Genomic DNA, 13,981 nt, shown 5'->3' with positions numbered 1-13,981 from the left:
GGGGCTTTTTCTTACATAGGTGCCTATTACCCCCCCGATTTTTCACACGTGCTGTCTGGTCCCCCTCACTCTCCCTGCCCCCCCCCCCTCGGTGTCTGTCTGGGTTTGAGGCTCCCCCGTCTGAGCCCGTGTCTCTCGCTCCCTCCCTCCCGCTCGGTCCGTCGCTTTCTCCCTCCTTGGCCTGGGGGCCGCGCGCTGCGCCCCCGCCCCCGCCCCCGCCGGCCGGGCCCGAGGGGGTTAACCCGTCCCCGTCCCCAGCATGCTTTGCAACCCTGCAACGTCGCCGGCGGCGGCTGCGCTGTGAGGAGCCGGGGGAGAGCGAAAGCCGGGGCTGCCCGCTGCCGCAGGAGGTACAGAGCCGCCCCCCGCCGCCGGGGGACCCCGCCCGGCCGCCCCCCGCCGCCCCCCGGCCTCCTGCAGGCCCCGGGTGGCCCGTCCCTCGCCCGCGGGGCTCCTCGGCCCGATCCCGGCCCTGGCCTACCCCGCCCCCCCCCGGACCGGTCCCCCCCCTCCGGCCCTGGCCTACCCCGCTCCCCCCCCGGACCGGTCCCCCCCCCTCCGGCCCTGGCCTATCCCGGTCCCCCCCCCCCCTGGCCCTGTCCCCCCCACCTCCCCCCCCCTCCGGCCCTGGCCTACCCGCCCCCCCCCGGACCGTCCCCCCCCTCCGGCCCTGGCCTACCCCGCCCCCCCCCGGACCGGTCCCCCCCCTCCGGCCCTGGCCTACCCCGCTCCCCCCCCCCGGCCCTGTCCCCCCCCCCCCCCCCCCTACCCCGCTCCCCCCCCCCCGCCCGCCCTGGCCTACCCCGCCCCCCCCCCGGACCGGTCCCCCCCCCCGGCCCTGGCCTACCCCGCTCCCCCCCCGGACCGGTCCCCCCCCTCCGGCCCTGGCCTACCCGGCCCCCCCCCCGGACCCCGCTCCCCCCCCTCCGGCCCTGGCCTACCCCGCCCCCCCCCGGACCGGTCCCCCCCCCCCCCTGGCCTACCCCGCCCCCCCCCGGACCGGTCCCCCCCCTCCGGCCCTGGCCTACCCCGCTCCCCCCCCGGACCGGTCCCCCCCCCTCCGGCCCTGGCCTACCCCGCTCCCCCCCCTACCGGCCCCCCCCCCCCCCCCCCGGCCCGGTCCCCCCCCCCCGGCCCTGGCCTACCCCGCTCCCCCCCCGGACCGGTCCCCCCCCCTCCGGCCCTGGCCTACCCCGCTCCCCCCCCGGACCGGTCCCCCCCCCTCCGGCCCTGGCCTACCCCGCTCCCCCCCCGGACCGGTCCCCCCCCCCCGGCCCTGGCCTCCCCGCCCCCCCCCGGCCCGGCCCCCCCCCTCCGGCCCTGGCCTCCCCCGGTCCCCCCCCCCGGCCCTGGCCTACCCCGCCCCCCCCCGGACCGGTCCCCCCCCCCGGCCCTGGCCTACCCCGCTCCCCCCCCGGACCGGTCCCCCCCCCCCGGCCCTGGCCTACCCCGCTCCCCCCCCCCTCCGGCCCTGGCCTACCCCGCTCCCCCCCCCTCCGGCCCGGCCTACCCCGCCCCCCCCTGGCCGCCCCGGTCCCCCCCCCCTCCGGCCCTGGCCTACCCCGCCCCCCCCCCCGGACCGGTCCCCCCCCCTCCGGCCCTGGCCTACCCCGCTCCCCCCCCGGACCGGTCCCCCCCCCCTCCGGCCCTGGCCTACCCCGCCCCCCCCCGGACCGGTCCCCCCCCTCCGGCCCTGGCCACCCCGGTCCCCCCCCTCCGGCCCTGGCCACCCCGGTCCCCCCCCTCCGGCCCTGGCCTACCCCGGTCCCCCCCCCTCCGGCCCGGCCTCCCCGCCCCCCTCCGGCCCTGGCCTACCCGCTCCCCCCCCCGGCCGTCCCCCCCCCTCCGGCCCGGGCCTACCCCGCTCCCCCCCCCGGACCGGTCCCCCCCCTCCGGCCCTGGCCTACCCCGGTCCCCCCCCCGACCCGTCCCCCCCCCGGCCCTGGCCTACCCCGGTCCCCCCCCGGACCGGTCCCCCCCCCCCCCCCGGCCCTGGCCTACCCCGGTCCCCCCCGGACCGGTCCCCCCCCCCTCCGCCCTGCCTACCCCGGTCCCCCCCCCTCCGGCCCTGGCCTACCCCGCCCCCCCCCGGACCGGTCCCCCCCCTCCGCCCTGCCTACACCCGCTCCCCCCCGGACCGGTCCCCCCCCCTCCGGCCCTGGCCTACCCCGCTCCCCCCCGGACCGGTCCCCCCCCCCGCCCGGGCCTACCCCGCTCCCCCCCCGGACCGGTCCCCCCCCCCCGGCCCTGGCCTACCCCGCTCCCCCCCCCGGACCGGTCCCCCCCCCCGGCCCTGGCCTACCCCGCTCCCCCCCCGGACCGGTCCCCCCCCCCCCGGCCCTGGCCTACCCCGGTCCCCCCCCCCGACCCGTCCCCCCCCCCGGCCCTGGCCTACCCCGGTCCCCCCCCGGACCGGTCCCCCCCCCCCGGCCCTGGCCTACCCCGGTCCCCCCCCGGACCGGTCCCCCCCCTCCGGCCCTGGCCTACCCCGCCCCCCCCGGACCGGTCCCCCCCCTCCGGCCTGGCCTACCCCCTCCCCCCCCGGACCGGTCCCCCCCCCTCCGGCCCTGGCCTACCCCGCTCCCCCCCCCCTCCGGTCCTGGCCTACCCCGCTCCCCCCCCGGACCGGTCCCCCCCCTCCGGCCCTGGCCTACCCCGCTCCCCCCCCGGACCGTCCCCCCCCCCTGGCCTACCCCGTCCCCCCCCCGTCCCTGGCCTACCCCTCCCCCCCCCCGACCGGTTCCCCCCCCTCCGTCCCTGGCCTACCCCGCCCCCCCCCCGACCGCCCCCCCCCCTCCGGCCCTGGCCTACCCCGCTCCCCCCCCGGACCGGTCCCCCCCCCTGGCCTACCCCGTCCCCCCCCCGCCCTGGCCTACCCCGCTCCCCCCCCCGGACCGGTCCCCCCCCCCCCGCCCTGGCCTACCCCGCCCCCCCCGACCGTCCCCCCCCCCCTCCGGCCCTGGCCTACCCCGCTCCCCCCCGGCCCGGTCCCCCCCCCCGGCCTACCCCGGTCCCCCCCCCGGCCCTGGCCTACCCTGCTCCCCCCCCCGGACCGGTCCCCCCCCCCGGCCCTGGCCTACCCCGCTCCCCCCCCCGGACCGTCCCCCCCCCCCCCGCCCTGGCCTACCCCGGTCCCCCCCCCGCCCTGGCCTACCCCGCTCCCCCCCCGGCCGGTCCCCCCCCCCCCTCCGGCCCTGGCCTACCCCGCTCCCCCCCCGGACCGGTCCCCCCCCCCGCCCTGCCTACCCCGCTCCCCCCCCCGGACCTGTCCCCCCCCCTCCGGCCCTGCCTACCCCCCCCCCCCCCTCCGGCCCTGGCCTACCCCGCTCCCCCCCCCCGGACCGGTCCCCCCCCTCCGGCCCTGGCCACCCCGGTCCCCCCCCTCCGGCCCTGGCCTACCCCGCTCCCCCCCCGGACCGGTCCCCCCCCCTCCGCCCTGGCCTACCCCGCTCCCCCCCCGACCGTCCCCCCCCCTCCGGCCCTGGCCTACCCCGCTCCCCCCCCGGACCGGTCCCCCCCCCTCCGGCCCTGGCCTACCCCCTCCCCCCCCCGCACCGGTCCCCCCCCCTCCGGCCCTGGCCTACCCCGCTCCCCCCCCCGGACCGGTCCCCCCCCCTCCGGCCCTGGCCTACCCCGGTCCCCCCCCTCCGGCCCTGGCCTACCCCGCTCCCCCCCCCTCCGGCCCTGGCCTACCCCGCCCCCCCCCGGACCGGTCCCCCCCCCCGGCCCTGGCCTACCCCGCTCCCCCCCGGACCGGTCCCCCCCCCCCTCCGGCCCTGGCCTATCCCGGTCCCCCCCCCCTCCGGCCCTGGCCTACCCCGGTCCCCCCCCCGGACCGGTCCCCCCCCCTCCGGCCCTGGCCTACCCCGGTCCCCCCCCGGACCGGTCCCCCCCCCCTCCGGCCCTGGCCTACCCCGGTCCCCCCCCTCCGGCCCTGGCCTACCCCGGTCCCCCCCCGGACCGGTCCCCCCCCTCCGGCCCTGGCCTACCCCGGTCCCCCCCCCCGGCCCTGGCCTACCCCGGTCCCCCCCCCGGACCGGTCCCCCCCCCTCCGGCCCTGGCCTACCCCGGTCCCCCCCCCGGACCGGTCCCCCCCCCTCTCCGGCCCTGGCCTACCCGGTCCCCCCCCCGACCGGTCCCCCCCCTCTCCGGCCCTGGCCTACCCTGTCCCCCCCCCTCCGGCCCGGCCTACCCCGGTCCCCCCCCCAGGACCGGTCCCCCCCCCCTCCGGCCCTGGCCCCCCCGGTCCCCCCCCGCCCGGCCCCCCCCCCCCCTCCGGCCCTGGCCTCCCCCGGTCCCCCCCCGGACCGGTCCCCCCCCCCCCTCCGGCCCTGGCCTCCCCCGGTCCCCCCCCGGACCGGTCCCCCCCCCCCCTCCGGCCCTGGCCTACCCCGGTCCCCCCCCCCCTCCGGCCCTGGCCTACCCCGGTCCCCCCCCGGACCGGTTCCCCCCCCCCCGGCCCTGCCTACCCCCCCCGGCCCTGGCCTACCCCGCTCCCCCCCCGGACCGGTCCCCCCCCCTCCGGCCCTGGCCTACCCCCGCTCCCCCCCCGACCGTTCCCCCCCCCCCTCCGCCCTGGCCTGGACCGGTGTCCCCCCCCCTCCGGCCCTGGCCTACCCCGGTCCCCCCCCGGACCGGTGTCCCCCCCCCTCCGGCCCTGGCCTACCCCGGTCCCCCCCCGGACCGGTGTCCCCCCCCCTCCGGCCCTGGCCTACCCCGGTCCCCCCCCGGACCGGTGTCCCCCCCCCCTCCGCCCTGGCCTACCCCGTCCCCCCCCGGACCGGTGTCCCCCCCCCTCCGGCCCTGGCCTACCCCGGTCCCCCCCCGGACCGGTGTCCCCCCCCCCTCCGGCCCTGGCCTACCCCGGTCCCCCCCCGGACCGGTGTCCCCCCCCCTCCGGCCCTGGCCTACCCCGGTCCCCCCCCCGGACCGGTGTCCCCCCCCTCCGGCCCTGGCCTCCCCCGGTCCCCCCCCGACCGTGTCCCCCCCCGTCCGCCCTGGCCTCCCCCGGTCCCCCCCCGGACCGGTCCCCCCCCCCCTCCGGCCCTGGCCTCCCCCGGTCCCCCCCCCGGACCGGTCCCCCCCCCTCCGGCCCTGGCCTCCCCCGGTCCCCCCCCGGACCGGTCCCCCCCCCCCCTCCGCCCTGGCCTCCCCCGGTCCCCCCCCGGACCGTCCCCCCCCCCCCCCTCCGGCCCTGGCCTCCCCCGGTCCCCCCCCCTGACCGGTCCCCCCCCCCCTCCGCCCTGGCCTCCCCCGGTCCCCCCCCCGACCGGTCCCCCCCCCCCCGGCCCTGGCCTCCCCCGGGGCCCCCCCCGGACCGGTCCCCCCCCCCCTCCGGCCCTGGCCTCCCCCGGTCCCCCCCGGACCGGTCCCCCCCCCCCCGGCCCTGGCCTCCCCCGGTCCCCCCCCGGACCGGTCCCCCCCCCCCTCCGGCCCTGGCCTCCCCCGGTCCCCCCCCCGGACCGGTCCCCCCCCCCCCTCCGGCCCTGGCCTCCCCCGGTCCCCCCCGGACCGGTCCCCCCCCCCCTCCGGCCCTGGCCTCCCCCGGTCCCCCCCCGGACCGGTCCCCTCCCTCTCCGGCCCTGGCCTACCCCGGTCCCCTCCCTCTCCGGCCCTGGCCTACCCCGGTCCCCCCCCTGGACCGGGCTTACCCCGCACCCACTCCCTGGACCCGGTCCCCCCCGGCCCTGGCCTACTTTGCCCCGACCTCATCCCTCCCCCTGGCCTCAGCTCCTGTCCCCCTTCTCCCCTGTCCGGGAGGGTTCTGCAGGAAGCTCGCTGCAGCCCCCCATCCTGGGATGCCGAGAGCCCCGGGTTTGAGGTCCTGCCCCTGCCCTCTAGCTGTAGGTGTGACAGCCCCTTGTTAGCCAGGGGTACCGCTGGTGGGTCGTGTCCCTTCGCCGGAATAAGCCTTGCGATGGTAGTCACCTTCCAGCCATCGGTGCAGATGGGGCCCCAGATTGTTTGCTCTGGTGCTTTAAAGACAGGAAGGAAAAACCGATTGTTTTTTTTGTTTTTTTTAAAGTACTGCTTCAAATAAGACTTGGTCCATTTGATCTGTTTTTAAGAGCAACGCTCTTCTGTCTCTCCCCCACCCTCTCCCCCACATAAGTCTTCTAGAGAGGGGAAGCCTCCATCCTCATTAGGAATCTGGTCATGTTCTGAAACAGTCTTCAAGAACTGAGCCTGGATCTGAGTATCTCAGTTTACAGGCTTCATTGGGATGTGGATTCAGAATCTCTTCCGCCTTCTCATCTTGAGCTTAGTTTCAGGTAAGATGGTTGTAATGGTCAGTGTGGAAAAGCATCTAACTGGAAAAAATGGCTTGAGAAAGTTTGTCCACCAGTTAAAACCATTTTAAAAAGTTATGCCTCGCAGACTGATACCACCATCTTACCTAAAACATCTTTAATCCCGATGAAGTCTGTAATCTAAGATATCTGGAACCTATCCAATCACACTGTTTATTCTTTATGTAGTATCCTTCATATAGTGTATTGCAAAACTCTTTAGAGTTTCAACCATATGACTAGTCCACCATGTCAGAGTTTCAAAGTCCTACTGTAGCTGTTTTAAACCCTGAACATCATAATTGTACTTCTAGATCAGCTACTTCTACTACTACTTTGCTTTTAGTAAAATAAAAGGATGATTAATAGATGATTTGGGTAAACATGATTCTTCAGTGCTCAGGTAGTCAGCATGGGTGACATCCTGGTTTGTGGAAATCATTGCTGTAGGAAATGCAAAGAGTACACTTTTACTCTCCAGTGTGGAAGCAGATAACTTAAATATTCAAGACCAGGAAACAAAACATTCCAGGATACTTAATATACTGATCCATTGTAAACTTGCTCTGCTGTAGAATGTTAGCTGGCACATTTAGTTTAAAATTTCATAGTTAATTTGTACGTCTGTTTGTCTGAATTGTGTATTTATGGCAAACTCTTTTCCATTCAATATTGAATCTTCTTTTCCTCTGTAATATTGGAGGGAATACTTTAAACAGTTACATTCCTCAAAGAAAACTTATTTCCACAAGATAAATGTTACTTTTCTTTATAATTTGTTCTCTGCCTTTTCAGTATTTATAATTTGTAGAAAATCAGGAAAACAGTGTTTAGTATACTGAAGAGTAGAGGCAGTGGTGATTAGGTGACCGCACAGAGGTTCAGTAATTCAGCTGTACTGTAATTTAAAGTGTTCTGTGTCCACGATGCAGGTTCAAGGAGCCAACCTTCCAAACAAAATTACAAATTCTAATTGTTCTTGCCAGTTCCTCAACTGAATGCCGGAAGATGACCAATGTGTACGTAAAGCTGTGAACTCTTAGTGTATTACTATGGTTGTGGCTTAACTCTTAGACTACAGCAGAACCCCATTATCTGATCTGGCCCCGGTCCCAATTAGATCAGATAGATAAAAAAATCCGGAGAAACTGGACAATAAGAGAGTGCAATGCTGCAGCGCCATCTAGAGGCCACGAGAGAGATTGCCCCCTTCTGGATCTTTGTGCTTTGGTTGTCGGTATAAAGATTGTTGGATAAGGGAGGATAGGATAAACAGGCTTCTACTGTATTTCTAAGTTGACTTTAATGACTGTGTGATGCTTGGAATAGATGAACCCATAATTGAATCACATTCACATAGAAAATAAACATTGGGGGGACTAGATGACTTGGGATTTAGAGGACTACTAGTAAAGAATACTGGAGAGAGACATAGTCTGTGCACAAAACTGGGAGCCAGGGATTTATGAATTCTAATCCTGGTTCAATAGGTCTCTCGTTAGCTCTGGGTAATTCACTTAACCTCTCTCTGCCTCCCTTTCCCTACCTGTACAATGGATATTCTTGTCTACCTCACAGAGATGCTGGGAAGATTCATGACTTCCATAGCACTGTAAAGTTGCTGTGATCATGGGAGTCACAACTTTACAACTACCCCTGTAATGCTTTCTCTTGAGTAATGGAATCACACTCTACAGCTATGTCATCTGAATCAGGAACTTAAGTTCCTTCTCCACTTGAGTTCTCTGCATTTTGCCAGCCAGATGAAGCATTGTAGGTAGGGGAGAGCAGCTTCGCAGCCTGACTTCATTTTTTCAACCTCCCCCCATCAAGCAGTGCTGATGAGCACCACGGGGGAAGGGGTAGGAGAGCAGAAGCAAAGTGTATTGAGCAGGACAGTCAGAGATCTCTCCCTCCTTAACTAGTGCAAGTCTAGGCCAAAAGACTTGCTTCAGACTCTTCCTCCTCCACCAGAACCACAGTGTATCTTGGCCAGAGGAGGAGCCTAATTTCCAGAATGGGGCATCTGTTTAGATCTCTGGCCAATAAGGCTAGAAGGTTTTCTAATTGTAGCAGACAGCCCCTGTCTCTCTTCCCCACTATTCTGAATGAAAACCTACTCTAGCATTTCTAGATGAGGGAGAAGGAGGACAAGCAAACAACACCAGAGAGAGACTGTATCACATACCTATGCACCATTCTGCAAATTTGAAATAACAGCCCTTTAAAAGAGAGTGGAGGCAGAGTTGAGAGAGAACAGAAGAAAATTATGTAACTAAATATATTCCCCACCCTCATTATCTACCAACAAATTACCTCTGTTAATTAGATTAATATCTTAAATTCAGAAATAAAACACCTAAAACATTTTAATCTCTTCTCCCTGTTCAGTTTGAAATGTGTGTGTCTAATGGAACGAGGGAGATTCCCCCCCTTCCCACCAATGACAAAAGAGAAAATGGAGCCCTGTTCATCAGATCCATGGAAGCTTATTTGCTGCGGTTTCTGACTAGATTATGGTCAAAATATATATCAACATATTTCCTTCTTCAAATGGATGTGAGCAAGGTATATAAGGGAAACTTTAGTTTCAGAATCCCATTGGAAAAATAGTGCAGTCAAAAAAAAGATTACTTGTCATTCTTTTTTCATTATACAAGACATAAAAGCTGTTTCTGTCCTGATTAATGAACCAAAAATAACAAAAAATCGAATAAATTTAAGTTTGAGAAAGGGCTGCTGAAATATTGTGCTTCATCAAGCATTAATTACGGTGTAACCTAATAACGCTCTTATATTTTTAAACAGAAAAGCGTGTAGAGTGGGTAATCTTTCTTGGCTCAATAAAGAATAACTAATGATGATCCGATTAATGATTAAAAAAGAACAAATGCTAGATGATGAGTATAAGTTTAAAAACAAGATTGTCCTCCAAATGGCATGAAAATAAACACCGCTATACAAATATTACATCCTTTACTGCATTATTTTCAATGGCCATGAATTAAAAGGAATGCCTAATATAGACTGAAATCCTGCAAAGATATAAATAACCTCATCTTTCAACAGTGATAATGTGTAGCAATTTTGTATTTATTTTTTCATGAATTACACTGAGAGAGCTGGTATTTGGATACCAGCCCTTGGCCTTGCACAGCTTCGTTGTAGCACTGCATGTTAGTGTTGTAATTCACAGGAAAGATGGTCCAGGTCAGTGTCTACTGTAAACCTGTATGGTAGTGATGGCACAAATTAAAGATTTAATAGATTTTTTTTTACAGGGGGAAAAACACAATGTGAAGGTTGGAAATTGGTTTGACTTTCTCCCGTTGTGGACATGTCTGTGTTTTGGAATGGTACTTAGCACTTACATAGTCATTTACACCTTAAAGTGTTGTGAATATTAATCCCTCGATAAACTGGTGAATTGAGTAAGTAGTAGTCTTCTCATTTTACAGTAGAAGAGAAAAGGATTTAGCTATTTGCTTAAAGGCACACATTAAGTGAGAGTAAAAAACGCAATTAGAGCTGCCTCAGGCCTGTGTGTAGTCCACTAAACCAAGCTTCTCAAAAACAGTAATATGGAAATGTCAGACAGCTGAGGCAATGCCCTTTCCTTCATTCAAAGACCTTCAAATTTGAAAATGAGTCTTTGATATTTTTTAATAGGTTCAAATCCTGACCCATTCTTTTCTGCTTTTTTTCCTAGTCCCTCTTGTATTCTGAATGTAGTGCTCTTCACTGCACCTAGGTCAGCCTGACATTTCTATGTCTATTTATTAGCGAATTTTGGACTTTCAAATATCTTTTATTTGGGAAAAGCTTGGGGTGTGAAGAATTAGGAAAAGAGAGCTGTAGTGTTTAAAGTAGAGCAAAATAAATACCATAAAACTATATTTTTTATAAGCTTTGAATAATTTCCACTTATCCAAATTGTAATGTTATATTTCAACCTACATCCTAAGCATCTAAACTGTATGTAGGTTGCAGTCCCATTTATCAGAATGTGTTTAATGTCCGTCAGTGCTTCAGATAAATGTACTACATGTAAATCCAAGTTCCTTGCTGAATGTATATTCTAAAATCTGTAGTGTAACTTCGCTTCATGCACTTTAGCAGCTGTTACTTTTCATGCCACTTGCAAATTGTCAAGTCTGTAGTACAGTATTGCAGAACTGATCAGAGCTTAAAATATATTTTACATAAAAACTTACAATAATCAGAATGTATTTCTTAAAATCTATTTTTAAAGGGAAACTGTCAACCTTTTTCAAAATTATTTTTCATAAAAAGCAACTTTCTTAGAGTACCCTTTAAATAACATGTACAGAATTTTTAAATTTACATTTTATAAGGGTTTCTGCTCCTTTGCTGGGGCTGGTTAGGGTTTATAAGGGTATTTAAGCAGGGGGAGTGGGTGGACTTGACAGCAACATAATCGAGTGTTTGGGTTGCCTCTCCTGCCACCCACTACATTTGTATGTGTATGCCTGCCTATGTATTACTGTGTACCTCTTCAGGTTTTGAATCTGCTGCTGCTAACCATATTCATGCATCCGATGAAGTGAGCTGTAGCTCACGAAAGCTTATGCTCTAATAAATTTGTTAGTCTCTAAGGTTCAACAAGTACTCCTTTTATTAATCATAAGTGTTTCTTGTAACAAGGAACAAATACACAATTGACTGTGCCTCTTCAAAAATTTTAGATTGTAAACTCTTTGCTACAGGGATAGTCTTTGCATCTTGTACAAGTGCTGAGCGTTTGATCAGCACTTAATATGCAAGTTGATTTAAAGTCTTTAAAATTGTGTTTTCCCCCATTATAGAAACATGGCAAGTCCAAGAACAAGGAAAGTTCTTAAAGAAGTCAGAGTGCAAGATGAGAACAATGTAAGAAGGCCTATATATATATATTTAATTAAGTAGCAACAAATACTTTTCAGCCCATTTCAGACAACTGAATTTGTTCTCTGGAGATTTAATTAATGCTATTAGCATAGCCAGTAAATTTTAAGGTACAGATGTGGATGTGTATATACTTTCATTAAATTGTATTACAATACTGTCAAGTATTGGGCATAACTTCTTTGAGTGGTTCTAGTGATTCAGTAAACCATTGGTCGTTTGTCAGCCAATCCCTCAGATAATTTTGTTTTGGGACATTGTTGCATATTTTAAGAATAGGAACTTTCTATTTAAAGCATTTTATGTTTATACTCTAATAATGCAAACAAAATAATTTTGTCAATATGCTACCGTATTTATGGTAATCTGCCTTTGAAGTCCTCCTGTACACCCTAGGGATTTGTAATTATATTTGAAACTTTCAATCAGTAGCCCCAACACACATGATGACAAACTATATTTAGAATCCCTGCTGTAGAAGAACTGAAGCTGCCCAGTACACAAGTATGTTGGTTTTTTTTTTTTTTTTTTTTTTTTTTTTTTAAATTCCTGCCTGGATTGGTGCTAGAACCATGCTAGTTGCAATTATGTTTGTAACTGGCTGTCAGATGGTCAGATCACAGGACTGAATTAATGTTCCAAACTTTTTCTCCATGACATAGAACTAATTCCACCTAAGTTTTTTTTTCCCCCCTCAAAACAATAAAAAAAACAAACAAACATACATTTTGATTATGTATGTTTTGTTCTTTATGGACACGTGAAACAAAGTTATTTCATAATATATTTCTATGGTGCCCTGTGGATAGAGTGTTTAATTCAGTCTTTCTAGAGATAGAATCATCAGTTTAGCTTGTATTTCTCTAGTCTGAGTCAGTTAACATGAATGGTTCTGCCTATAAAACATTAAACCCTCCAGGCACTTTCTAAATGACTACCTAATAGAAGTTATATACATGAGGAAGAAGTTTTTTTTGAACACTAACAACTCCTAATTCTGAATTTATTTGCTGCAAGTAGCTTTTTTATGATTTTCTGTAGCTGTACTTTGAAAGTTTTACCTGGAACAAATGATGACTGAGAGTTATGGACAATATTTTTTCTCTTATAGGTCTGTTTTGAGTGTGGTGCATTTAACCCCCAATGGGTGAGTGTGACCTATGGAATCTGGATCTGTCTGGAATGCTCAGGAAAACACAGAGGCTTGGGAGTTCACCTCAGGTCAGTCTTGGGAACAAACACAGACCAGATTTACAATTTTCTTTCCAGGGGAAAAAAATAGAAGTTATTGCAAGGAGTATTTTTTTGGATATAGCTGTGGAGATGCAAGATTGCCATGCTTCAGTAGAACAGCAAATCTAGAATTTTGAAAATCAGAATATGATGTATTGCTAATCCACTGTGGAATCTAGAAATCAAAAATGAGTTAGTATTATAAGTACACGTATGATTAAGTTAGGTTACCACAGTATGTTACTTCTCCGTGAACCAAATTTAATGTTATGGAGAGATTTAGGAGATCTCTAGTCCTGTCAGTTGTTCACTTTGTATCCTATTTTAAATTTCTCTATTCCTGTAGGCTAAAGAACTCTAGTGGCACCAGATAGTTTTAAAATTGAACTAAGACAATCGTAATACTACTATAAAGCATGTATGTAGTGCTATAAATGTACACAGTGCATTACAGAACATAGAATGTATTGTGTTTATAGAGGTTCCTGTCGAGTACACAAAGAGCTTTTATAAAAAGAAAAGGAGTATGTGGCACCTTAGAGACTAACATTTATTTGAGCATAAGCTTTCATGACCTACAGCTCACTTCATCGTACAGTGGAGAGATTTATATACATAGAGAACATGAAACAATGGGTGTTACCATACACACTGTAACCAGAGTGATCACTTAAGGTGAGCTATTACCAGCAGGAGAGCGGGGAGGGGGGGTGGGATGGGGGAGGAGAGACAGGGACCTTTTGTAGTGATGATCAAGGTGGGCCATTTCCAGCAGTTGGCAAGAACATCTGAGGAACAGTGGGGGGTGGGAAATAAACATGGGGAAATTAATTTTACTTTGTATAATGATCCATCCTCCCAGTTTCCCTTCAAGCCTAAGTTAATTGTATCCAGTTTGCAAATTAATTTCAATTCAGCAGTCTCTCATTGGAGTCTGTTTCTGAAGTTTTTTTTGTTGAAGTATTGCCACTTGTAGGTCTGTAATCGAGTGACCAGAGAGATTGAAGTGTTCTCCAACTCTCCAACTGGTTTTTGAATGTTATAATTCTTGACATCTGATTTGTGTCCATTTATTCTTTTACTTAGAGACTGTCCAGTTTGACCAATGTACATGGCAGAGGGGCATTGCTGGCACATGATGGCATATATCACATTGGTAGATGCGCAGGTGAACGAGCCTCTGATAGTGTCTGATGTGATTAGGCCCTATGATGGTGTCCCCTGAATAGATATGTGGACAGAGTTGGCAATGGGCTTTGTTGCAAGGATAGGTTCCTGGGTTAGTGGTTCTGGTGTGCGGTTGCTGGTGAGTATTTGCTTCAGGTTGGCGGGCTGTCTGTAAGCAAGACAACCTATCCTGAAGGATGACCCATCATTCTCACAGATCTTGGGAGACAGGCCAGTCCTTGCTTACAGATAGCCTCCCAACCTGAAGCAAATACTCACCAGCAACCACGCAACCGCTAACCCAGGAACCTATTTTCCCCCTCCCTTCTCCCCCCCGCCCCGCTCTCCTGCTGGTAATAGCTCACCTTAAGTGATCCCTCTGGTTA

The 13,981-nt window shown here is 57.4% G+C and overlaps 1 protein-coding gene across 17 annotated transcripts in view; it reads left to right on the top strand.

Annotated features, from left to right (window-relative positions):
• The first annotated feature begins 235 nt into the window (after positions 1 to 235).
• The window catches only part of ARFGAP1 (ADP ribosylation factor GTPase activating protein 1), a 37,852-nt gene continuing 24,106 nt past the window's right edge, over positions 236 to 13,981 (top strand). For 5 of the 17 annotated variants that reach the window (XM_043496191.1, XM_038369450.2, XM_043496189.1 and 2 more), the window contains exons 1-4: positions 256 to 350; positions 6,113 to 6,272; positions 11,117 to 11,180; positions 12,307 to 12,416. In XM_043496191.1, the coding sequence (XP_043352126.1) occupies positions 11,121 to 11,180; positions 12,307 to 12,416 (170 nt within the window). In that variant the 5' untranslated portion in view covers positions 256 to 350; positions 6,113 to 6,272; positions 11,117 to 11,120. Of the gene's footprint in view, positions 351 to 6,112; positions 6,273 to 8,681; positions 8,859 to 9,571; positions 9,647 to 11,116; positions 11,181 to 12,306; positions 12,417 to 13,981 lie in introns of those variants that run through there. The other 12 variants (XM_043496192.1, XM_038369448.2, XM_043496186.1 and 9 more) reach the window with 11 other exon arrangements.

This window comes from Dermochelys coriacea, chromosome 13 (assembly GCF_009764565.3).
Source record: "Dermochelys coriacea isolate rDerCor1 chromosome 13, rDerCor1.pri.v4, whole genome shotgun sequence".
Classification (NCBI taxonomy): domain Eukaryota; kingdom Metazoa; phylum Chordata; order Testudines; family Dermochelyidae; genus Dermochelys; species Dermochelys coriacea.
The sequence above is the reverse complement of the archived record's forward strand: the minus strand, read 5'-3'. Positions and strand labels throughout refer to the sequence as shown.